Raw genomic sequence first — 25,288 nt, 5'->3', positions numbered from 1 at the left:
AATATCTAATTTCCTGATTTTAAAGACATTTTCATATTGCCAAAATGCTCAACTATTAAAGTTTCTCAGCAAGCTAAACGTAAGTATTCATTTTTTTTTTTTTTACTGTTGCGTCTTGCTACCCAAGTAGAAGGTACCAGAAATTGAACTGTCTATTCCCAGAGCAACAGAGGGAGAGCCTTTTAATGAAAACTCCAACTCAGACTTGTGCAGGTATGAATGCTTCATGCAAATAAGATTCCATTTTGCATTAACTTGAGTATTTTACATCACAGCATATTACTGCAGCTGATGTGACATGTCTAAGAAGCAGGCTGCGCTTTCTTGGCTACACTTTGAAATGATTGCAGGGGTTGATAAATGGGCTTAAGCCTTATACTTGCTGCCTGTTTACTGAGGGACGAATTTTGCCCATTGAGACTATTTTAGTAAAGGACAGTCAGCAGTAATTAAACAACAGAAAACTACAAAGTAGGTAAATATTGCTTTAAGCTCATTTTGCAAATCAGACATTTGAAACAAAAGGTTTCAGATGCTGGTTTTAAGTCTCGGGGTGCAATTTAAAAATGCTGCAATGTCTTGAAACATAAATAACTGACACTCTTTTGATTGCACAAGGATAAAAAACCTAGTGATATATGCTATGATGGTGTCATTTGCTCATGAGCATTGAACTAAAAAAAAGAAAATAACCCTAAAGCTTTTGTCCATGAAGTTCAAGTACTGATGAGCATATTTATACTAAAATCCTACTTGTAGGTCCTAGAAATTTTCCTGAACGAACTCTATAGGACTTGGCCTGAAATCATGTAATTATAAATAGAAATTTGCTTGACTCAGTTTCAAAGCAGGAACTTTTCTCAGTCAGTAAATAATTCCTAGACAATATCCTGAGTTGCTGTCATTAATGCTTAAATTGAAGTTTGTTATTTGTAATTCTGCCACTTAAAACAATCTGATGTCTCACTTTGTTGTCAGGAGTTAAGCTGATTAGGAAAATTAAAACCAGCCCAAATCCTTTTGAGTATGGATTTACTGAACTTGCCCTGCAGAAGGACAACCCGGCTGGGATGCCGAGCAGACGGACGCTCCTCTGGCTCTCGCAGCTTCTCACATAGAGGCACCGATTGATTGTGCCAGATCTGTGGGGGTGCGCTGGGAAAAACAGACAATTCAGGGAATGACGTTTAGAGAAAAAAAGAGTCGCGATTCATTTCAGTCGCTCCCACCTCTTCCCCTTGGCGCTGTGCAAAAGCTGCTGAGTGTATTGAGCCGCTTAGAGAACAGGATGGGCTGCAGATTGGGACGGTCAGTTGGAAGGAGGGAACCTAAGTGCTAATCACTATTTCAAGAAATCTTTGTATATTTTTATATTGAAAATCCCCTGGTTAAAATAAAGAACCAGCACTGGTACAGAGGCCAGAGCTCTCATCTGCCTCCCTTCAGGACAAGGCTGAACCCCTGATTTCTGTGAAAGTGGTGACTGCACTTGGATTTTGGATCCAGTTCTGGGGACCAAACCTGCCGAAGTGATGCAGAGCCTGTGTTTTGGGTGTGTAAATCCTTTTTATCAATTTGTCTCTCCCTTTCTGTGAGTGGGTGAGGCTGTTCTGACACTTTCCTTAAAGGGCTAGAATACAGGCAAAAAATAGCTGCTGTGTTAAAGCTTTTTTTATCTGAATCCTTTGAGACTTGGATAATTGCTTATGAGCATGCATCTCGATGAACTCATCCTGTAGAGAAACTTTGAGCAGCCACAGAGAAAGCTCAAAGCGATTCAGTCAAGTGAAATTTTGTTTACCTGCTGAAAGAGAGCCAATGTTTCAAGCTGAAAATCCCATAGATTAGTTTTGGTGTGATGCTGGGAAGTTGGGCACTGCAAGTTAAGAAATGACTTTTGGAGTCTCAGAGAAGGACACTCGTGCCAAGTCTTTGACCTCAGAGGGATTAGAGAATATTATCAGGTCTTTGGAAGTACTTACTGTTTGGATATTTGTCTAGTTTTCTTTCTGTTTTCCCTAGTATTTCTTTTATATATTTCAGTAGCTTCATTGGAGAGGAAAAGTATAAGGAGTTTTAGCAGAATCACAGAATGGTGGAGGCTGGAAGGTCATTTAGTCCAGAGCATGGAGCCCAAGACCATGTTCAATGTGGTTTTGAATATTTCTGATGATGGAGAAGATAGAGATTTCACAGTTTGTCAGTGAGTTTAACATTTCTAGAATTTATTAGCTGAGGACCAAAATGAAGACAGAATGTAAGATCAGGACCCTCATTTACTTAAGAAAGTGAGCAAAAAAAATGATAACAGATTGTCACTTAGGAAAGATACCTACCCGGCAAGGGAGAGAAGTTGGTGTGTTCAATGGAATTGATTCCTTAGCTGTGAAGCTCATGTGTTGTTTTCTTACCTGCATCTTTTTAAATCATTCACCATGACAAAGGTAAGTAATAGCTATTTATTGTTCTTGACAGCTTTGCTTGGACAGATCTGGTTAAAAATTAGTCAGTGACATGTCCAGGAAATTATTCAAACTTAATGAAAATATACTTTAAAAATACTTTTTCTTATTCCCATCCCAGAGGTGTCTGAAGTTCATCTACAGGGGGTTCTAGGTTACATGTAGTCAATTATGCAATGCTGGGCTCCTCTGGGATGAATTTGCTTTCCTTAGGAAGTTCAGAGGGGATTTGAAGGAGGACTCCTGACCCGGCTCTTGCAGTGTTGTGTGTTCCCATGCCCTGGCTGATCATCTCCAGCAGTATCGTCTGGTTTGGCCTCGATGGGAAATGCATGGTTTGCAGGATACTTTCCGTGAGTCTGGTTTGTGAAGTACCACATATGCTTACAAATAATAGTGAAATGTGCTATTCATGAGCAGTTATGGGAATTTACCTTTTGGATTAATGGAGAAGCCTTGCAGGACACATAGGGAATGTGTTTCATCTTCACAGTGCTGGCACGATTTCCAGATTAAGAAAAGATGGAAGGATAAAAGATAGAAAAATTAATTTGGTATTTCTGTACTGCAGCGGTGATGCATGCAGAGCACAGGGGTACCCCACAAATGCGCTGGCAAGCTCTATAGAGGGTTGAGACTGCTAGAAAATAAGGCTGTATCTAACATTATCTTAATATTTCATTCAAACTTCAGGATCCGGGGATTTTTTTGTCCTTATTCACATGTGATACATCAACAGGGATATTTGGAGGAGTCTCGAATCTGTCCCAGTTGCCAAGGCGTTTCTAGAGATTTGGAGAGCTGTGCCCAGCATTGGAGATTTGCTCTTACGATGTTTATCCTAAAATGAGAGCAGAGAAATGAGCTACCTGAAGGTACCATGCTGTGACTTTTATAAATTTCATAGTGGTTTGTGAATGTAGCAGGGCTGTTTGATATGATCCATGCTGCAAGGAGTCTGGAAACTAGTCTGAGCAGCAAATGGGTGCCATGAAACTTGGTAAGTTAAAACATGAAACCTACCGTATCTAAAAGCCCAGTCTTTTTCTTTTATTAAAGTTGGCACATCTCAATAGATGGCACTAAAAATCCCACTGCAAAGCCATTCCCAGTGGCTTCCTCCCTGAATATCATCACGAGTCTTCCAGTAAATCCACTCTCTTTAAATATCAAACAAGCAATACAATCAATGGACAGTACTCTAATTCACTATCTTAGACACTTATTTTAATGCAAATTATTCCCTAAGCAATGCCATTTTTAGTTTTTTATTGGTCCTTGCTATGAAACCGCTCAGTGAGAGATATATCTGGGACAAATTTTCCTGAGGGGAGGTAATCTGTGTATTGCGATTGATGTCAAAGGAGGTGCACTAAATTACACCACTTCAAGATCTAATTTTTCTGTGGTTTCCTTGACACCAAATTAGTCAACTATATCCACAAAATGTATTCAACAGTTTAAGCTAAATTGATTGCCAGAAGATTGCTGAAAACTTCGCAAACTCCATCCTGAGTTCGCTGTAACCACCTTGCTCAGTGAAATGGGCTCTGGAGCTTGGAGCAAATAACAAACCATGTTCCTTCCCTTTCCCTCCCACTAAAAGGGAAATGTCAGATTGTCCTGCCTATATCTGGTTTCATTCCATTTGGGCAAAAATCACACTTGCACCACTAAAATGTAATCGAAAAACCTAAGATCATTGCATAGGTCACTGTAGAGCTTTGCAGCATTATTTATTTTATAAAATCGCATAAATGTATCAGGTAAATTCTTGTTGAAAACAAGAAAAGAACAGTTGTGGGTTTTTTGTTTTGTTTGGTTTAGTTTTTTCCTAGACATGGACTGAAATGCAATAGTAAAACAAGAATTAAATTCTACTTTATAACAAGTTATATAGCTGCAAGTACCTGCTATAAAGGCAGTTAATGTATGTAAGTTGATTTTACGGTCTTAATCCACCAAAGCCTTGTTTTTACAAGAGGGTTAAACATGTAAATTAGAAAGAGATTTATTGAAAATACTTTGAATCAAGATAAACACAAGAAATATCGAACAATTTGTGGGTAGCCTAGCCAGGATTAATGATGAAATTTACTGGCCTATTGATGTTGCAAACAATTGACTCCTACCTAGCGTCTACAAGGGAGTAAAAAGAACCTACAGGGTCAAAGCTCTCAGTTATGCACTGATGTAAATCCAGATTAAGTCTATTTGACTCAGTATAACTGTGCAATATTTCTATTGAAGGGTAACTACAGAAACATGCCGCTGTAAGGAGTCACAGAATCTGGCCATGGGCATTTCAGACCCTGATTTGTACTTTGTGCTTGGGCCTGAAGTGTGCTCAGGTTTGCAGTATTGGCCAAATAGAAGGTTGGGCTGTGTAAGAAATGCTGAATAGTGACTGCAAATGCCAGTGCTGTCAGCACAACTGAACAGTTTTACCTTCACGCACATGGCAGACATCCTGCTGACTTCATTTTCTCAATCATCGCCTCTCAAATTCACACAGAATTTTAAAATTCTCTTCCCTGAGATGGCCATCAAAACACAAATCTGTTACAGCACAGTGTCAGGGAAATTAAAAAAGCCCAACAAATATAAGTAGAGAACTGTTTTTCATTGGTTTCCAAGTTCTGTGGCTGCAGAAATTTTTAAAAAATACTAGAAGATGGAATGGAATGAATAGAGGTACATTAGAAATAGGCAAACATACAGAAAAAGCTTACTTAAAAAGCTAAACAAGGTTGGCTTTTAAATTAAAATAAACCAAGGGAAATCTAGGCTTGATTCTGCATCTGCCTGAATTAAATAGCAAAAACTTGCGTTCATTTTAGTCTTTCCAGCAATGTACATACATATGGCTGAAGGTTTTATTATATTCCTATAGGATCTCTTTACATTTTATGCCTAAATAAATGAAGTGAAATTTACTTTATAAAATATTTACAGAACCTTCTTAAGAACCATTAAGCTCATTAGCCAGGTGAATTCATTATGGATTCGGCCAACAAACTGTTTAACTAGCTGAGAGCCACAGGACCAGCTGTCTCGGAGACAAGTTAGTCTGTACAGGAGCCAACGGCCAGATGGAGACGACAGCCAGCTCAATATTTAGCCTGAAAGAATGTCAAAAGATGGTAAAAAGTTTGGCCACTCAGCTCCGCAAACACAAATTTGAATCATCATCAGTTTTCTGCCTTTGAATCGAGTGTTTTTGCCTCCTCTGCACCCGTTCACCTCCCGCGTCCTCCTCAGGGTGAGCTCAGCAAAAAGCCGAGTTGAGCAGAACCAGAGCTGGGGGTTTAATCCTGGGAGGAGCTGATGGGTGCTCAGCCAGCTCGCTACAAACCCGTGTTCTACACGCAGCAAACAGAAAGCTCAGCCTGACAGAAGGGAAATATAATTAGGAGAAAGAAAAAAGAAAAGGAGAGGAAGGAGGGCTGCTGTTACCGAGGGGGTGGTAGAATTCATAAGGCCTCTAGACACAAGCAAGAAGCTCAAAAGCAGGAGAGGAAGTCTGAGGCAGATTATTTCTCCCTTTTGTAAGGCAAAATACTAATTACATGGAGCAAGACGTCTTTCTTTTTTTGTTTTTTTCCAAAGAGATTTGAAAGGTATCATGCAATATTGATACAGAAATTGTATTTAATGCAGGTCTACAAGCCAAGAGGTAAAAGAAATTGTAAATGTAAACATGGTGTTTTCTCCTTATTCTCCCTGCAGCTCTTCCCTTTGTCAGAAGATGCCTAGCACGCCTGCCTTGCTGCAGAAAGTGCCCTGTGAAAGGGCAAAATACTTCCAACTGGAGACAGTTTTAGGCTTCCACAGTATGTGTCCAGAAAGGGAAAGAAACTGTGAACTTAATCAAACTGAATTTCCATTCTTGAGCATCGTTGCTATTTCTTTTACTCATTTTTCTTTCAAAGGAACTAAAAAAAAAGATCCCTGTTGGAGGGAGTTGGATCAATACTAAGAAATTCTTTGTCAGATAAAATAAGAACAATCATTAACCTTGCTGCTTATGAATTAAATGCAAACTTCACTTTTCAACTCTTTTTTTTTTTCCCCACAGCATCCTCAGCAAACTTGCCTCATATTGTGCAGCAATTAAAACACAGCCCAGCCACCCAAAACAAATGCTGCTATTAATGACCTTCAAGGTCTCCTCCTGCTACGTGGGTGGGAAAAAAAGGAGGTATTTCATGATATAATTTAGGTATTTTGTTGTCCAGTGCTCTTCAGTTTGTTACCTAGGCGTGGATTTGAGGCTGGATTCTGTACAGTATTTATAGATCCAATCTCTCTGGGAGGATCACGCAGATGAAACTGAGGGTCGTACCAGTGGGTCGATGTGTGGGCTTCCCCGCTTCATTCATGCAGCTGATGGCGGGGTCAGCCTCAACAACCCAGTTATCAGCTTGGAAATTATTGATAGGAGGCTCCAGTACTGATATCTGGTCTCCAGTTAAGGACTTGATCCACCGCCTCCAAGAATTTGTTTTAGCCACCACTGTGACTATCTGAATTGTGATTTGGTGCCATGTCTGAGTAGTCAAAAAAAATACTTTATCTACAGCATCATTGAGAGTGATGCTTTACTTTTGAATGTCTGAGATGCTAACTTTATTATAGGTTATATTAATTTAATTTCCAGGAAGAATTAGATTTTTATTTTCAGTTCATCTCTCCTCCCTACCCCTACCCCTCATGCACTTTCCCTGATGACCTTTATCTTCCTTTCCTTTTCCCAGAGCAAAGGAAATTCATTAGGGTTTCCTTTGTGCTTGTAGGACTTGGATGTTAAATCACAATGGTGGTGTCACATTTTCTTATCCTGTTATGCTGGTGCCTTTTCTCCATCCTGCAAATGGCTTACTGCTAAGGAAAAGTTTTAATAGTCTTATTCAACTCTAATTCATATTGTTGATAAATGTCATCTGAAATCTGAATACCAGTTACTCTCTGGGGAAAAGGATACTTTACTGAACCATAGTGCCTTCCAGTTCCAAGTGTGGAGTAAAGGTTGTGCGTGAGTTGCTGCTGGTTTGCACAGGGGAGGCAGCTCCGTGGTGCTCTGTGGGTATCAGCTCCTGCAGGTGCTGTCTCTGCTCAGCCCCCATCCTTCAACTCCATCAAAGTTGTGAATTTTACTGAGCTATAAGCAAGCCAGAAACAAATCAGGGTCAATAGCACTCTAGAATACGTTTTAGACATGGAAAATTAAATAATAAAATTATGAGAAAGGTTTGTCCATACCATTTTATAAGTAGGAAAATATAAAGGAACATGTCTTAAGTCAAAAGTGCCAAGACAGGAATAGGAACCCCAATGTCTGAGGATTTCCACTCTCTAACACTGCAATTCAAAGGGTGGTTCAAGTAAAATATGAGTTTCAGACCAGAACCATCTACGAGCATCTGCCCAGCATAGATGCAGGCAAAATACAGGGGCAGAAACTGCTCCCTTCTTCATGTTAGCATTATTAGCAGCCTCATTTAATTGGATTTCCTTCAGATTAGGGTACTACTGATGTCAAATTAAATGTCGTCTGCTAAAACATTTTTAGAACTTGTTGACATTTCCGAAAAATGTAATCCGCGCTGCGGGACAGAGTCCACTTCAGTCTCTTTTTGTGGGAGAGATATGACGTTAATCATCGATGTCGGTCTTATAGTTGTCTGTGCAGACTGTTAGTTCTAAGAGAATTTTACTCATATTTTCTGATTTTGCCAGAATAGATTGTACGACACGAGCAGCACTGAGCTTTTGGGGACTGTGATCTCAAAAAAAAGTTAAAAACTGCATGCAAAACGTGTGTTTTCAAATTTGTTCCTAACTTGCATTTAACTTTATCCCAACTGAGCTCTGAAATTAAGTAGCTGTGTTCACAAATGGCTGTAATTAGTTAGCTGCACACAGCTGAAGTAACCTGCTTGCACAGGAATGTGTGCGCAATTTGGGGAGAAAAGTACGTGGGTGAGAGATGCTCCTCATCTTGACTTTGTCTGCACTTCTGCATCTGCTCTGTGCAAAACAGGTCCTTAGATATTCAAGTCAGAGAAGTGGAATGGGAAGACGGTGTTGCCAGGCCAGACTTTGCAGGTACCTCTACCTGCAGACAAAGAAATAGGAAAGTCAACATTTGAAAAATCTGATTGAAAACTTTCTCTTGCTGATCGGTCGGGTTTCTTCGCTTTCAATTTCTTCATCTGAGTTTTTGCTATTTTCTTGTTTTTCTATTTTTTTCCCCACTATACAGACAGTTGATGTCGTTGTCCACAACAAAATGGAATTAAAATAACTCATCTGAAATGATTGTAAACTTTTTAATCTCTGACAAATGATTAACCTTTCAAAATGGTCAGCAGTTTCAAATTTCAAACTAAATTTATATATATATATATATATATATATTTTGCTGATATTTGTGCTGTGTCAAAAGGTTACTCATCAGCATGAGGTACAGAAGAGTTTTTAAGTACAAGATGTTGAAATAGTGTGGAATTATTTATTCATTTGTATTGATTTAGAAAATATTGTGGCACAAAATCTTTTGCTGTTTTCACACAGATCTGTTTTTCAGGAGTCCTCCGAAAGGTATTCCTACGCATTGGCGTAAATCTTTTAATCTGCAGACATCCTTTCTATGAAACGGACAAAATTTTGCTGCAAGTATTTGCTTTATTTCTTGTTTCCTTTTCTTGTTTCCAGCAAGTGGTACTTCTCAGCTTGACTCTCCTCTCCATGTTTGTTGGTGTTAGTGAATAAGAGAATTTGATGCACTCCTAGAAAACAGGAAAATTTCTGTTTACCTCTTGTCTGACCAATGGGATTCCTTAAAATTTGAGTCTGGCTTTCTGAATTTTGGAAGGTATTGTATTTGTTTCTAGCTAAGAGAGCTTTTGGCTGCTTTATGGTTTCTCAAAGAATTGGCTGAGTTCTGCAGACTCATTGCTTCACCCTCAGTTCTCCACATTAACTGAAAAACAGTCGCAGCTCACATTTGCCTGGAGAAAACGATGGTGTTCAGTAGAGAGTGGCTTACAGGGCTTTTTATCCCTCAGCTCAGTTTCCTGTTGCTGCTTTAATTTCTTTTGTTTGTTAGTGTCCAGATTTATGGTCAGCATCCATGAGTGCATGGAGCTGAGGTGCTGTGTGAGCTGTCTGCATCCCAAGCCTCTTCTTCTACAGAACAGGAGGCAGCAAGATGTGCTGGCATTCACAGCTCCAGAGCAGGTCAGCTCCTTTCTCACCTGGCTTTGAAAGGCAGAAAAGCTGCACCGAGGTAGAGGTGCCTCTGGACAAGAAGTGAATGAAGGCTGTTGGTGGTTAATGGTTAACATGGGACATGCTTGTTGCAAAGCTCTTATAGGCACAAAAAAATTGTTGTATTGAAAGGTATCTACGTAAAAATCATGCGCTTAATTTCTTACAAACTGTGGCACTGCGGTGTTGTTTTGAATGGAAATCTGTTTAGCCAATGCTGCTTGTGGGTGCACTGTATCATTTCTAGCAACCTTTGAAGAGGGCTGTGAGACCATTTCAATGGGACCAAGTGATCCAAGAAAGACCTCTAGAAGCCACCAGCAGCACCAAGCCAGTTGCATTTTTAATAATCTTGAAATATGTGGGAGTAGTAAGCTAAGGAGTCTTCTCAGTCTTCCAGTCCTCTCAGCGCATATTAAAAAAAAATGTATGTATACTAGACAGAGGTATCTAATCAAAACGTTACCAGAAGCTGCCATTTGGCAGCACCATGAGGTGGTACCTGGCAACATTAATCCTCAAAGAGCAGACAGTAAATTCCTATCAGTGATCCAAGCGTCGAAGGGACTGGCTTTGAGTAGAGCTGCTTCGCTCCTGGCTGCGTAACAGGGAATCAGCGGCAGCGCGCGCAGGGTCAGGGTGACATGCCAAAGTGCAAGCTGCAAACACGCGCACAGGAGGTCTGTGCCCTGGGAGACTCCTCTGGGTTTAGATGCTGCCTTTCAAGCAGGTTGCAGTTCTTTACCCCTCTTCCTTTTGAAAACAGGGGCCGTTGCAGTGTTTTGATGCTTTCTGCTTGGCTTTGTAGCTGCTTAAGAAGCTGTCTGGGAAGACAAGTGTGTGTGTCTGTGTAGTAGGGGCCAACTCCAAGAGGACGGTCTCTAGTAATGAAGCATCGTATCTGCCCAGCTAGGTGAGAGCTGGGCAGGTTTGCTATGACATAACTCTTTGGGGGGGTTGGGGAAGAGAGTAGGGGAGAGAGAGAGAAGTGGAGTCTGCAGCACCCTGGCAGTGCTATCAGACACAGGATCTGGCAGCTTGGGGGAAGCTCCCAGCTCTCCACTCCACTGCTCAGAGCATCTTGGATCTCCAGCTCGAAGGGTAGAGACAGCCAGCAGCAGCAATCATGGCAACGTCAAATGGTTTTATTTCTTCGTGACCTCTCTTCCTCTCTCTCAACAATAATCCACCTGAGGGCTTTTTTTTTTTTTCCCCTCTTTCCTCACTCCCCACTCCTCCTTCTCACTCTTTTTTTTTTTTGATGAGGAGAGAGAGGAGAAAAGGGAGCACGGGAAAGTGTTTATTTTGTTCGGCAGCTTTTTTGCGGCATGTTTTAAAGAGCTCATGAAAGGACCCAGGTAAAGGAAGAAGGTACGAAGTGGTGGCTGAGGGGGGAGGAGGAGGAGAAGAAGGAGACGAAAAAAAAAGAGAAGGACTCGGCGGGAAGAAGCCGGAGGAAGGCAGACAGACTTTCAGCGCGGCGTTGCCGGGAGGTGCGGGTGTGTGTCTGTGCGTGTGTGTGTGCGCGGGGGGAGCGGCTGCCGCTGCTGCCGGCGGTGCCTCCCGCTGGTGCGCGGCGCGGTGGCCGGAGCGGGGCGCGGAGCTGCGGCGCGGGCGGCCGCGGGTGCGGACCATGGGCTGGCGGCTGCTGCCCGCCGTCCTGCTGGCCCTGGCGCTGGGCGGCCCCGCGGCGCGGGCGCAGAACGACACGGAGCCCATCGTCCTGGAGGGCAAGTGCCTGGTGGTCTGCGACTCCAACCCGGCCACCGACGCCAAGGGCTCGTCCTCCTCCCCGCTGGGCATCTCCGTGCGGGCGGCCAACTCCAAGGTCGCCTTCTCGGCCGTGAGGAGCACCAACCACGAGCCCTCCGAGATGAGCAACAAGACGCGCATCATCTACTTCGACCAGGTAAGCGGTGCGGCCGTGGAGGGGACCCCCGCGGGGCAGGGGTGCTCGTACCCCCGCCGGGACGCGGCTGGGAGCGATCAACAGGTGCCACCGCCCGCTCGCCCCGCGGGAGCCCCCCCGTTCCCACTTCGCCCCTTTCCTTAATTCCAGCAAAAAGTTGGGGTGCAGAGGGCGGCTGCCTGCGGGGACCCCCAGCGTCCCAAAGCTGGAGAAACGGAAGGACCAGGCAGGTGGCAGCTGGAGGCTCGTGGGGAGCCGGGGACCTCCGCCCCCGCGGAGAGCGTGGCACGCCCCGCAGTAGTTTCCCACTTGTCCCCCGGGGATGGGGAGGGCGGAGCGGGGCGTCGGGGGGGGCCCACCCGTGCGGGGCAGCAGCCGTCGGGGCGGCGGGGGCCGAGCGGTCCCGGCCCCTCTGCACGGCTTTCCCGGGGCCGCGGCAGCCTCCGCGGGCATTGATCCGCGTTCCTTCTCGGCGTAAAGCGGGGCCAGCGTAGGCTATGTAGGTTTTAGACGGCTTGTGCAGCCTTTGGGGAGGGAGAGAAGAAGGAATTTTAAGGAAAAAATAATTTAACTTTTCTATGACAATCACAGGTTCATAGTACAGCCCCTCTCACTTCAGTCACTAATATTAACATATAGATGCCAGCACGTACTGCATATACCAGCTCCTGTCCTCGGGCAGGTTCAAAGTAATTGAGACTGATGGTGATTTTTCTTCCTGTATCGTTTTATAAAGAACAGTAAATTGTCGTGACAACTGAAGCCATCACATAGTTGATGCTAGCAATGTAAATTAGCGTAACTTCGTGGACATTCCTAGTTGCTTTCTGGAGCTGTGTCTGGCATAAAGTAGCCTTAAAATATCAGCTAAAACTAAAGCATAACTAAATGGAAAGCAAGAAAAATTCAGTCATTGAAGAAGATATTTAGCATATGGATGATGTACTCATTTAATATGTTCCCCACTGTTACTTGTCTCTGTTTAATCAAACGGGAATTATTATTAGTGCTTACAAAACCAAATAAAGCAGCAAAGGCTCATAGCCAGATTTTGCTCAGATATACCAGGTATTTCAGTAACTCAGCCTAACTATAAACTAGTGAATGAATTATATCATTCACATACATCCTTCCTCTCACAGCTTGAGACTTTCAGGAAGACAGTATTGAGTGGACCATTGCTTTTTATGCCACTCCCTGACTTAGTGCTTTGATGTCATTTTTGGGGAAAGATGAACAAAAATTCCTTTTCTTAATCTCCTCTAAACATGTCTAGAAGAAAAGTCTTCAAGGTACATTAGAATAGTGAATAGATGTTTTCCACCCTAATTTATTTGTACTGAAGCTGTACTATAAATTAAGTAAATATCTATTTGATGAGTAATATTCCAACTTAATCGAGAGCAATGAATACAGCAACACAGATGTAGATTAAAAAAATTTCCATAGGTGAATGTCTTCTAAGGCTAATAGTCTGTATTTTTTATCTAGCAGTGAATACCTGTACTAATTCCCATGCTGTATTTTTTGTTTGTAGATCCTAGTAAATGTGGGGAATTTTTTCACGTTGGAGTCTGTCTTTGTAGCACCAAGAAAAGGAATTTACAGTTTCAGTTTTCACGTAATTAAAGTGTATCAGAGTCAAACAATTCAGGTACGTTGATCAAGTACGGTTATAAAATATTTTACTTATATTGTTTATTTAGAATAGGATCTTGACTTAACACAGGAATATTTAACACACTTTCAGGGAAAAATAGCTTAGTTTAATGTAACCGGTGGTGTAGAGTTCCTAGCAGTAGAGTGAACACATTTAAGCTGACCAGCTGTAATACAGCAGAATTGTCACCTCAGATATATTGCCATAGCTTCACTTCTGCACTGTAAAAACTGAATATCTGGGGTGATATAAAGTGTTAAGTAGAATGAATCACCCTGGAGTAAAACAGGGCTCTAAATTTTGCTTGATTGCGTAAATTTTTTCCAAGAGTCATATTTTGTTACAGGTTAAACTCACTGCCTTGCACACAGGAGTTCTGGGGATATATACTAGATTTGACTATTTTTGTAACCTTTTGTAACCTGGCTGCCAGCTCATGGGGCCAGGTGTCTGCTCATGGGGTCACTCTGCTGTGGACCACGGTTAGTTACAGTGGTCTACTTGTTCTGTAACTATATGGGAATGTTACACCTCTATAGGGATGTCTCCTAGGGCATCTTCTTAGCAGTTTAACTTTTTACTCCACAATATAATACTTAAGAGATGTGTCACATATTAAAAAAAAAGAGTGATTCTGCCTTTTCTTCTGTAGCTTGATAGCAGCTGAACTACCTAATTAACCACAAATATGTACTAGCTTAGAAGAAAAGCCTCTAAGTTCCTGAACATCCAGTTGCTGAGCCAACAGTAAATTCCTTAAAGTACATTCCTTAATCTTCATGCCAGGTCAGGCAATTTCTGTGACATACATGCTGGCTTTCCAGATCTGGAATAACTTCTGTGGCGTCCCTTTTTTCAACCCATGGGACCAGTGGATTCATAGAAGTATCTGATGCTTTTCCCCTGGTCTGTCTGGCTCCTGAACATGGTTTTTAGCCTACAAGGCTGAGAAGAACTGGATTTGTGCAGGAGGAGAGATCAGCCATTTCTTTGTGGCAGCTCTGTCTTTGGGTTGCTGTTAAAGCTCCTGAGAAAAGTCTAAATGGTCAAGAAGACAGAGAAAGCTGGTGCAAGACACATCCACATCCCTGGTGAAATTTACCTTCAGTTTATAACACGATGTCGTGGTTCCATCCAGGTCAATGACAAAAGTCTTAAATGAAATATTAACCTCATGAAAATATCTATAATGAGCTTATAAGCTATTTAATACACTTAAACTTTGTTCCTTTTGCTCCCTTAAATGCTGAAGGTTGAAAGGGGGTAGAATAACTTCAGCTTCATTGGATTTAAAGTAAATATTGCCAAGAAAGGTGTCAAGGCTTAGATTCTGGAAATCCCGTGCAGACTTTGGTGTTTCATGTACCAGATTTTCAGACTGCAGAGCTGGGGCTCTGTTAGAAAACAGGGAATGCCACAACCTGTGATGTGGCCTGAAATCTTTTGTAGATGGAGAATTTCTAAAGTGATGGATGGGTTTGGTTGGCTCCCTTTTGGCAGAGATACTGCGAGACCACCCAGTGCAAACCCGTGGTGTGCCTTCTGCTGTGACTCAGCTGTAAGATGATCTGCAGGGTAATCTGACCTAGTGAGATGGTACAGAGGGAATGTGTTAACCAAAACCAAGCAATGAGTAAACTCCTGATGCCCTTTTTTTTACCTGTGCAATAACTAGAGGGAGGACCAAAAGCCATTGCAGTGGAGCACACCAGCTTGAGTGTCAGCCACATGCAGATTTAAACAACACTAAATCACCTGAAGGCTTCCTACATAAGAGATGTTACTATGCCCACGGAACATCTGTTAGTGCCATTAAATATCATTAAACTGAAATTGTTTCCCTGGGGACATCTGATTAAGTGGGTTTCCCAGATAGGCGAATCCCAAATAAGGGCTAGATTCTGCTACCCTGACTTGTGTTGAGCACTAATTTATTCCATGGTGACTCCCATTAAAATTAATGGGAGCATATACAAGGCCAGCATACTTGATATGAATAAGCATTTCATAATTCACCCCTCTGTGACTGCATTATAGCCGCTTAAAAAGAAAAAGCAGAAGAAAGCTAATAGCTTGCCATTGGGGAAATGAGAAATGCCTGAATCTGTCCATTCCCCCAGTCCCTGCCCATCTTTATTTACAGAGTGTCTGTGTGATGTTTTCAGAGCAGAAGCTGTGCTGACTTTCAGAAGTGTGTCATAGAAAAATGGATTTGCTACCAAAACAGTGCAGTGGTTCATAAAGCTGAAGGTCTGTTCTAGACTTTAAGCTGCTGTTCATAACGGAAGGGACGTGTATTTTCCTCTCAATGAAGTGTAAGCTCCCAGCCTGCTGCGTGCCTTTGACATCTCATTAGGTGCCTTTATTGCATCTCTGGGTGCACAAGTTTCTTGAAAAATGTCTGCTTTTTTGCTTCTTTAGTGTGCGTCTAAATAACCCGTGAGGTAGGCAGAGTGAAACCAACTGAGGTGTAATAATCTCGCAGTTCCATACTACCAGAGTTACAACCATCAATGTTGTGTTGCCTTTCCCCTGGCTTAGCCCAGACCAGGGCAGCATCCCGCCAGCTTCACCCATGAAACTTGAACGTGCTTGCCCCCTCCAACTAAATGTAATTGTCTATTTAAAATAAATAAATTTAAAAAAAGCAGTGAAGATTGGGACCTCAGCAGACCTCTTACACTGTAGTTAATATTCAGTGATAGTTTTTCTATTTTTCGTGTTTTTCTATTAATTAGAGCTTTTCAGTGTGGGTTTTTTTTTTTTAATTTTTCTCTTGTAGGTTAATTTGATGCTAAATGGAAAGCCAGTTATTTCTGCTTTTGCTGGGGACAAGGATGTCACACGTGAAGCTGCCACTAATGGAGTCCTGCTCTATCTAGACAAGGAGGATAAGGTTTACCTGAAGTTGGAGAAAGGTAATCTGGTCGGTGGATGGCAGTATTCTACGTTTTCTGGCTTTCTGGTCTTTCCCCTGTAAAGTCAATTTTCCTGTGACATTCATCCAGGTGTGGACTCATCATTGCCTCTGTTACACGAAGATCATTATAGCATCACGGGATTGATGTTTCTTTATTGGTTTTTCATGGGTGAATATGGATTCTCTTTATGGATTTTGGCTCCATCTGAACTACTCAGAAGTTTCACAGAATTTTGTGTGTTTAAATACAATATATTTGGATTGAGACTAAACAGACAATAAATATCTATGCTTAATGTCACAGTTTAAAGCTGCCTGCAAGATTTATTCAGATTTCATTTACTGGACTTACTGGATTCGTGAGAGATGTGGATTTTCTTTAATTATGAAAAGACTGGCAACCAGGTCTATAATTTAAGAGAGCTTGAGTTCAGACTTCAATCAAGAGTTAATGTGTTGCTGCCAAAGAACTGTATATTGATATGCTGGTCATACATGTTTTTGTCATTGGGACTTAACTGACATGATCTGTTCCATTGTCTTGAGAAAGGTAATTCTTATTGATAAGTGGTTGACTTTGATTCTCCTCTGCGTGTAGTGTGTTGGATGGTTCACCCGTATATTTGTGCTCCATCAAGCTAAGAGGTTATGGTTGCATTTTAGTTGGATATGTAAGGTGTTCCTCTTTTCCACATGCTGTTTTCTAAAAGGAAGCACAGAGTATGACCGCGAAGAGAACTATTATTACCAGGGTTAAAGGTGATCATTCAGGCACAACCCTGCAAAACAGCTGAAGGAAATCTAGCACTTGTTCTTCAATTTTAATTAACATGATTGATAATTGCTTTATTAAAAACCTAAGGGATTCCTTCCTTAGACACAACCACTCTATTAGCTGGAGATGAGATTCCCCTGTTTGTAATTGTGTCTATTTTTCAAACCTTCTGTTGCGTTAAAGGTATAATCTGGTTTTGCCTTAACTCCACAACTGTATATAATTTTAGATCTTACGTTTAACAAATACTAACTCCAAATAGCCGGTACCTAGCTTGGTGCAATATCTTTTCGGCTTTTTGTACAGGTCATATGAATTCATAAACTTATTTATTATATCATTGTTACGTAATAAAGATTAATATATGCTAGCTGAATTTTTGACCTTTGGATTTTGGAAGTCACTTCATGCTATTTTTTTATTGGACGTAATTATTATATGCAGAGTGTAAGCTTTTGGTCCTAGAGGTAATCAGAATGATCTAGAGATAACCTATGCATTTTATTTAAAAAAAAAAAAACACATTTAGACAGAAATCCTGGCTTCACTGAAGTTAGTGTTAAGAATCACATTGATTCCAAAGGATTTTGGATGAAACCTGTGCTTTAGGTTTTGCCATCAGCATTAAACTCCAGTGCAATCAAACTGAATATCAGTTAAAAATTATTTTCACATAAACTGCTAATGAAACCTTCATCCCTCATGCCCAAATTATACACTGAATTGGATGGGTCTTTGTGCCTTGCATGCCATGAAGGATATGGTTCTAAATTTTAGAATGTTTCTAGATGGAAGCATATCCAGCAATCTGGGACCTTCTTGAAAAGCCAGTTTAGGCTTGGAATTGCTCTAAGTGATTTAAAGTCTAATGCATGGCTCACTGATGCTCCGGATAAAAATGTCAGGGAACCAGCGGCACAGAATTATGCTCCAATTCCATATTTGTCTGGGCTCAACATACAGAAGTTTTTGAGGAATTTCAGGAGAGAAGGTGGGTTACGTTTGCACCCCTGTGATGTAAGTTAGATGAGAAGGCCATTTATTAGATATAGTGTTGTTTCTGTTCAGTTTGGGACAAAGTGGAAAGTCATGGCAAGAAGCAAATGAATCACATAGCTGAAAATTAAGAAAAAGTTTTCCATTAAGACTAATCAAAATGTATCACCACTGTACTCCAAAAACGTGTGTGTGTATATATATGTGTATATCTCACCCACCCCTGGGATTGTAGCACATAATATGCATGATGTTATAAAGAAGTTGTTTGTCATAAGAGTTTATTTCAGAGAGGAATATCAGTATTTTGTATAAAATTGGTAAAATCTGAAAACCCACCTTACCCATGGATATATATTTAATGTAAAGGAAACGTTCCTATATAAACAGAAGAAAAATGGCATTAAAGGTGTCAGTATACTTTTCAGACTGATCAAATGTATCTAACTTCTTTAGTTTGTAAACATGATTTTTTAAAAGCTGCCTTCAGCATTCAGCAATAATACTGAACTATCTTAATATGCTGTTGATTTCCCCTTGGCAAAACATTTCTGATTGCTTCAGAGTCATTAACAGTTATTTAAACTTTAACTAGAGAGTCTAGGAAGTTATTCAATTAAAGAGAGACATTCTGAAGGAAATGTCCTAAATTTTTATTCTCCGCCTCTAAAACCGGAATTACTAATTATTTTGCTGGTTAAAGGGAAAAAAGCTTCGGAGAAGTCACCTTACAGCAGCTTGTGTTATCTACAGGCAACGCTGAGCGCCCATTCTGCTCAGCTGGACAACTGCACACCCGTTCTCTCAGCTCACATTTTAAATGATTTGATAAGAAAAAAACATGGTTTCTTAAACTACAATTTGAGCTTCTTTCCAGACCTGGAGCTTGTTTTCATTGTATTGTCCCACACTTCAGTTATGTCAGAAGAGTTTCCTCCAAAAAGGTGTTCTGAGTAGAAAAGCTAACCTAGGTAGAGCTGGGGCTGTAAACCAGACTGCGGAGCCAAAAATGATACTGAAAACACACCATTTGAAAGAGCCTGGGGTATGGAAGGGTTTTTGGAAAAGGCGCTGAGGTAGCTTCAGAAATTTCACAAGCAGTTTTGTGTTTCCTTAAAAAGGAAATGCTGACTTTTTGTTTTGTGTTGTATCATTCTCTAGTGCCTGAGTCTTAATTAAATCACTTTTGCCAAGTCATGGCAGAGTGAGTATTGCAACCTCAGTGTTACTACTGAGAAAATAGAGCCAGGATTGGGAAATGAGCAGCACCAATCCGGAGTACCAACAGGGGTCCTCTTCAGTTTGCTGGATTGCTCCTTTTTCTCATACAACACGTTTTTTAGAAATAAAATATGGTTTTGGAATGAATGGCATATTGCTATCTTCGTCCGTATTATTTAGACGTCTGTTTCTAGAAAGATGAATGCAGTGAAATAGGATATTTTAAAATGGCCTAAGAAACTCACAATTAGTTCTCTCTGTTTTCATGTTATTTTAATTTTTTGTGCAAACCCCCAAAGGAACACATCTTCGGTATGTGTAGTATTTTTACAAGCAGCTTTTAGGATAGAGAAGATAAATGCAAGAAGCAGTATGTCATAATCACAGCCAGGAAGCCGAACTATTAACATGAAATATGTGCTGAAGCAGAGAAGCAGATCTACGTTCTCCTCCTTTTATAAGGGTTTCTGAGCTGGTAACGTGTTTTACCTTAACAATTCATTACAGTTGCCCTTCATATTTTAAGAGCTCTTTTTATATATGTTCAAACTCTCTGCCTTCTAAAGACAGTGTTAACCAGATGACTCAACGTAAATAAATTAAGATCCCCAGTGACAGAATTTATTGGCTGGCACATGCCACAACAACATATTTTTTGTGCTATTGCTGTCCAGACAGAAAAGACTCCTTTGAGAAAAGACATTTTCTTAGACACTGAGCTAAAGTTATTTATCTGTTGCTGGTTAGGAATAGGGAGGGAAAAACAGCTTCCTACCCTAGAGCGCTAAGGGGAATGCATAGAAAGAATAATGATAAAAATCAGTCATTGTTATATAAGTGATGATGAGAATAATGGAAACGTGTCTTGAATAGTCTGCTTAGTGAAAGCTGCGATCTAAGGCGTTTGACGGAAGCAACCACTCTTTTAATCTCCACAGTTTGGGGGAAGGGAAAATGCCAGTTGCATCATTTTTAACAGATCAGAAATTCTAGGAAAATCATTCTATGATTCTATGAAGTGATCTAAGAAAAGTTCATTTCTGAAGAGGGATGGAGAACTTTTTGTTTGTTTGGGTTTTGTATCTGATGTGAGGGGGGAAACACTAGCAGGAGAGGGAGAGGAAATGACAAATTTGGCTTCACCTAAAGACATTCTTGACCTATTGTCCAGTTCAGTGAATTGCCTAAGTATGTTCTGCTTATATGCATAATACTTTTCTACGATGCATGATGCTGACCCATCCTGTTAAGGCCACCATGTTGTAATTTGATGGCTTTTAATCCTGCTGGAGGAAACTAGATGTAGAAGTGTAGTTCAGAGCACTGGAGATCAGCAAATAAAACAGCTTTATCTCTGTATTTACCCGTGTGCCTGGATTTACTCCTACAAAGCAGGTCTGTCATCCCTGGGGCATTTTGGTGCAAAGGGCAAATGTGTGTATGGACGTTGACACACTGGAAAACAAGCTGAGAGTGTGGATATTTCTGAATTACTGCTGAGACGAGGAAAAAGCTGTACCCTAATGTCATTGTGAGGACATTTAAATGCGCTGCATGGTCCAAATGCTGAAAGGAGGCAAAACACCAACGCACCTGGGCAGAGCGACCAAATCTCTGCAGAAGGGACAAGACCTGCGGTGTGTATTGACCCAAGTGCTGGTGGCCTCTGCAGAAGTCTCAGAGCAGAGTTGTGACAGTCAGGCATGCTGTTAGCTGTCCTGGAGTTTTACTCAATTTAAAAATCAATGTTGGGGGTTTTATTTTATCCCTTTCTTTGCAAACAAAGATCTATTTACAGTGAACATACCAGAGTCTCAGGCAAAGGCAGTCTTTAAAATTAACACTGCCTGAAGAAAAGTAAGAAAAAGTTCTTCTAAGCATATAGCAAGGCGAAATTTCTCTTAAGATGAAGGTATGCAATTAAACAGCAAAGTAAATTAAAGTAAAGATACATCTGTGCTCTACTATACAACTAAACATAAAGGAGCAAAATCGATTCTGGCGTCTATCCCACAAACCTGCAAACCAGCTCAGAAGCTCAGTACAACAGTATAAAAACTCATTATACTGGCTATTCCTACCATGCAGGAGTAGAAACAGCCACCGGGCAGCCTCACCTGGCAATGCTGATCCGGCTGCTGCTAATGAGAAGCATTTAACGAGAGGAAGGTTAGTGCTGGTGTTGGAGCATCTTCCTGCAACCACAGGGCTCGATGTGACTTCTCCAGAGCCTCCCCAGCACTCCTGGTCAGCCTTCCTACAAAAACAATAAAGGCTTCTGAAGAAGATAACTCCAAGACCATCTATCTTAGTGACTTGAATTCAGTATGGGTTAAGATAGTCTAGGTTTAGTCTGTTGTATGATTCAGCTGTCATGTACATTTTGTATAAGAATTTCTTCACTGAACGAGTATGGAAGATACTGAGAGACAGCTGAAGGTATATGACTGATTGAATAACAGTGTTAGAAACAGAAAATATATTGAGTAAAAAAATTCTGGCTTTCTGGCTGCAATCCAAGTCCACAATTTATATAAGTTCTATTGAATATTATGCACATATATCTGGTGGAAAAGGTTGCAAAGATTTTTTGTGCTTGTCAGTGTTAGTTCTGGCAAAGACACAGAGTTGGCTTAAGTGGGGTTTTCAGTAATGATGGCATGCAAGATAACAACTGTGAGTATTCCTAAACCCTGATGATTTGTAAAAAACTTACTCTGAGATGAGAAATTTTACTGAGCGCATAGTCTAAGGGTTTCAAGATAAAAGACTGCTCAGGAGAGCTGGACGAAATGTAGCCTCTACATTTTATGGAGAAAAAAAAAAAGATGGCTCATTATATTGTTTTCCTTTAGAGGCAGGGGAAAAAAGCCCAAACCAAAACCCTGATGTACAACAGTATCTGCAAAACCTTAAAAACCACTCATCTGCCTCTTGGAAGGTCACAATATTATCTCAAGTTAGGGCCACCCAACGGATCTAAGGAAGAGTCAGGTAAGACTTTCTGCTTTTCCCTGAGTTTGTGCCTTTCAGACCTCAAATGTAACCTTAAAGCTGCCAGATTATTTGGTGGTAGGTAAAAAGGGGAAAAAAATCTTTGGAGAAGGAATGTCCATCCAGGTCAGTGGAACATTCACCCCAGCGTGATGTGGAATAAAGTTCCAGCCTGTCCTGGTGCTCCTCTTGGCTACTGGAGCACACACTTTGCTGGAGGTTTCTGCTGAAGGTGACAAATCTGGCTGCCTTCCCATTATGGATTATTGTCAATAGAAACGTCCTCATCTCGCATATTGTTAGTGACAATGGAAACATGTTTTTTAAGTAACAAATAAATCAGTAACTGTTTAAGCACTGTGGATTTGTGTAACTTCAGGGGCAAGCCACAGATGCCCGTAAGCTTAGTCTTTTCCTCTATCGTAAATCTGAGTTTAAGGTGTTCAAAAGGCATTGTTAGATTTTTTTTTTCCTGTTTTCTTCTGGAAAGCTCAGCTAAGGAATTTGCTTTTCATCATGCCCCTTAGGGTTCCCACAAAGTAATAAGTCAGCATCATTTTCTAGCTGCAGTTGATAACATTTATTGCTAATTCTTTAAACCCTTCTTTAAAAGAAAACAAGTCTGCAACCTGCATTGCACCCACAGGAATAATCTTTCTTTTCCTCAGTTTGGTAATTCAATTGTGACTTGTAAACTTGTGCAGTTGTAGCAAAAAAAGTATACAGTCAACTCTAATCTATCTCGAGGAAAGTAAAAAGTGCTTACCGCTACTGGTGTAGTAAATCCTGCTTGCTTTATTAAATAAATGTAGAATTTCACTCAGAAGCCATAAGGAAGAGGAGTTTTAGAATATATGAACAATTTAGTACATTTTGAAGCTGAGTAAAGATTGATTCAATTTTGGAGTGAGATTTAAACTGATGGCATACCAAATCCAACTTAAATTAACTGGAAAAGCATAAGCATTATTTATGTCTTCTGAATTGTGAAAGGCAAAGTGGTCTACTGGAGAAATTCTTGAATATCATCATCTTTCTGCTACTGAAAAAATAAAGCCTAGAAAAGATCCCATAGTTATTTATTGTTGTAAATCAGATCTTAAATAGTCTTTTCATAATCATTACACAAGCAAGCAGGACAAGATCCAGCAGATAATTAAGCACACATACAATGCTAAAAGCTGAAGCGATTTCACAGATTTTGGTATACTTGCTCCCATGTCTAAAGTTACGTGTCTGCTTAACTCTTTTTTGCACCAACAGAACAGACTTTACAGGAATAGGTAACGCTTTCAAAGGTAATTCGACATGCAATCAACCAACCAGATTTCTCTTGCTGTGCTAAACTAAGGACATTGCTCAAAGACTAAATCTCTTCTCCTCTTTAAGGAGTCTCTGACTGAACTGTAATAGTGTGGGGGGATATGGGCACCAGACCCCAGCTTAGAGAACATCAAAGATGAACTCACGTTAGTATTCATTAAAAAATTTGCTGTCTTCTAGAAGAGGAAAGGATATGACAAGATAATAAGTATTGGAAAGCTATACTTGTTTTATCATCTCTAAACCTTCTCCCAAATAACCAAGGCTGTTGCCAGTGCAGAAGTACCGGCATGGAGTGGGTTACAAAATACATATTTTCCTTTAATGTATTAAAGATGCTTTCTTAAAATTCATACGGGCATCAGGAATGCACACATTCCCTTTGGCATTCCATCTGATGTCGTCCACACAGACCGAGGTGAGTGGTTGGCATTTATATTTGAAATGGTTTGGGACTGGATCATTTATGTATTTATGCATCATGGTTTCTAGATGCTTATTCTTTACCAACAGATAAGGAGCCCCTCTTTAGACTTCTAAATGTAAGCCTGGGTTAAGTTGTGGCACTGCAGAATATGACTACATTGCTAGGATCAATTTCTGTGACAACGAGCTGCCAGGTCACTGGCCTGGAACATGGCACTGTGGTTAAAATGTAGTTTAAAAAGTACTTTAGAAACAGTTATGAATGACTTTCAGTATTGGTCATATGGCTGCGTTTAAATGACCTGCAATGTGAGTTTTTGATGGGAGGAGGCTGGGTATCCTTGTTAGCTTCTTAAGTGAAACCAGAACTGAGGACCTGAGATGAAACAGGGCTAAATAATCTTAATTTATGGTCAGTCTCTAAATTCAAATCTCCACATCCAGAGGAGCTGTAATAAAACAATGTGTTAAACATCGAGTAATCCAAAGCAATGCAAAATATAGTACACCAACAATATTTTTTTTACTTTGAAGGTGGAGAATTTTGGAATTGGTCACAAAGGAAGTGAGAACCAGACAGCACAGGGACATTTTTTTGCTCCCAGCTTGCTTCCCAGCTACAATGTTTCACAAATATTGCAGAATTAAACAGTGCCGTTTAGCAAAGTTTTCCTCAGCTCTGTGCTCATTACCGTCATTCTGTAGGCTACAGAAATGCCTGTAAGCCACATAAACAAATTAATGTGAGGGTCAGAACTCAAAGTGCTTAAAACCTGGTTCTACTTCAGTCCAAATCAGCTCACAGGTAGGGGACTGATGGCTCCAAAAGCCGTGGGTGTGAGGGGAGCTGGGGCAGGGACAGCTCAAGCTGAGAGCAGAGGGATGAACTCAGACTCACCTTGGTTGCTTAATTTGCAACCCTTGGAGGGTTCTTGACTGTAAAAGGAGAACAACTGCTGAGTCTGGGAGTGGAAATAATGCAAGGTGAAGAAACGCATGAACGAGGTGACAAGACCCTCCGTTACTATTTTCTTTTTTTTTTTTTCATAATATGGCCTCAAGCACACACACACAAAAAAAAAAATAGGAAAAGTTATGCTTTATTGCAGTGCTCTGGCCAGAGCTGACCTAGTCAACGAATGATCTACGTGCCTAACAGATCCTTAAAACACAATGTTTTTACCTGATATAGTAAACTCCCTCTAGAAAGTGGTACACATATTGCAGAGTCGTGTGCAAAGAGTTTTCTAAGTTGCAATCTTGAATTTCAGATTTCTAGTGATAGGGGAACAGAATTCAGCACTAAGAGTCCTAATTCACCTCTGCAATT

The 25,288-nt window shown here is 40.8% G+C and overlaps 1 protein-coding gene across 2 annotated transcripts; it reads left to right on the top strand.

Moving 5' to 3' along the window:
* The first annotated feature begins 1,229 nt into the window (after positions 1-1,229).
* On the top strand, positions 1,230-17,374 carry CBLN4 (cerebellin 4 precursor). Of its 2 annotated transcripts, XM_065849892.2 has the most exons (4): positions 1,230-11,643; positions 13,181-13,297; positions 16,086-16,221; positions 16,312-17,374. In XM_065849892.2, the coding sequence occupies exons 1-4, from the start codon at positions 11,368-11,370 to the stop codon at positions 16,503-16,505; spliced, it is 723 nt and encodes a 240-aa protein (XP_065705964.1). In that variant the 5' UTR covers positions 1,230-11,367; the 3' UTR covers positions 16,506-17,374. The 2 variants fall into 2 exon arrangements, with proteins under 2 accessions (XP_065705964.1, XP_065705965.1); XM_065849893.2 differs by having other exon boundaries at positions 16,086-16,450.
* Positions 17,375-25,288: the final 7,914 nt, after the last annotated feature.

The sequence above is a fragment of the Patagioenas fasciata genome, chromosome 16 (assembly GCF_037038585.1).
Source record: "Patagioenas fasciata isolate bPatFas1 chromosome 16, bPatFas1.hap1, whole genome shotgun sequence".
NCBI classification, from domain to species: Eukaryota; Metazoa; Chordata; class Aves; order Columbiformes; family Columbidae; genus Patagioenas; species Patagioenas fasciata.
Note: the sequence above shows the minus strand (reverse complement) of the source record. Positions and strands in the feature narration are given on the sequence as shown.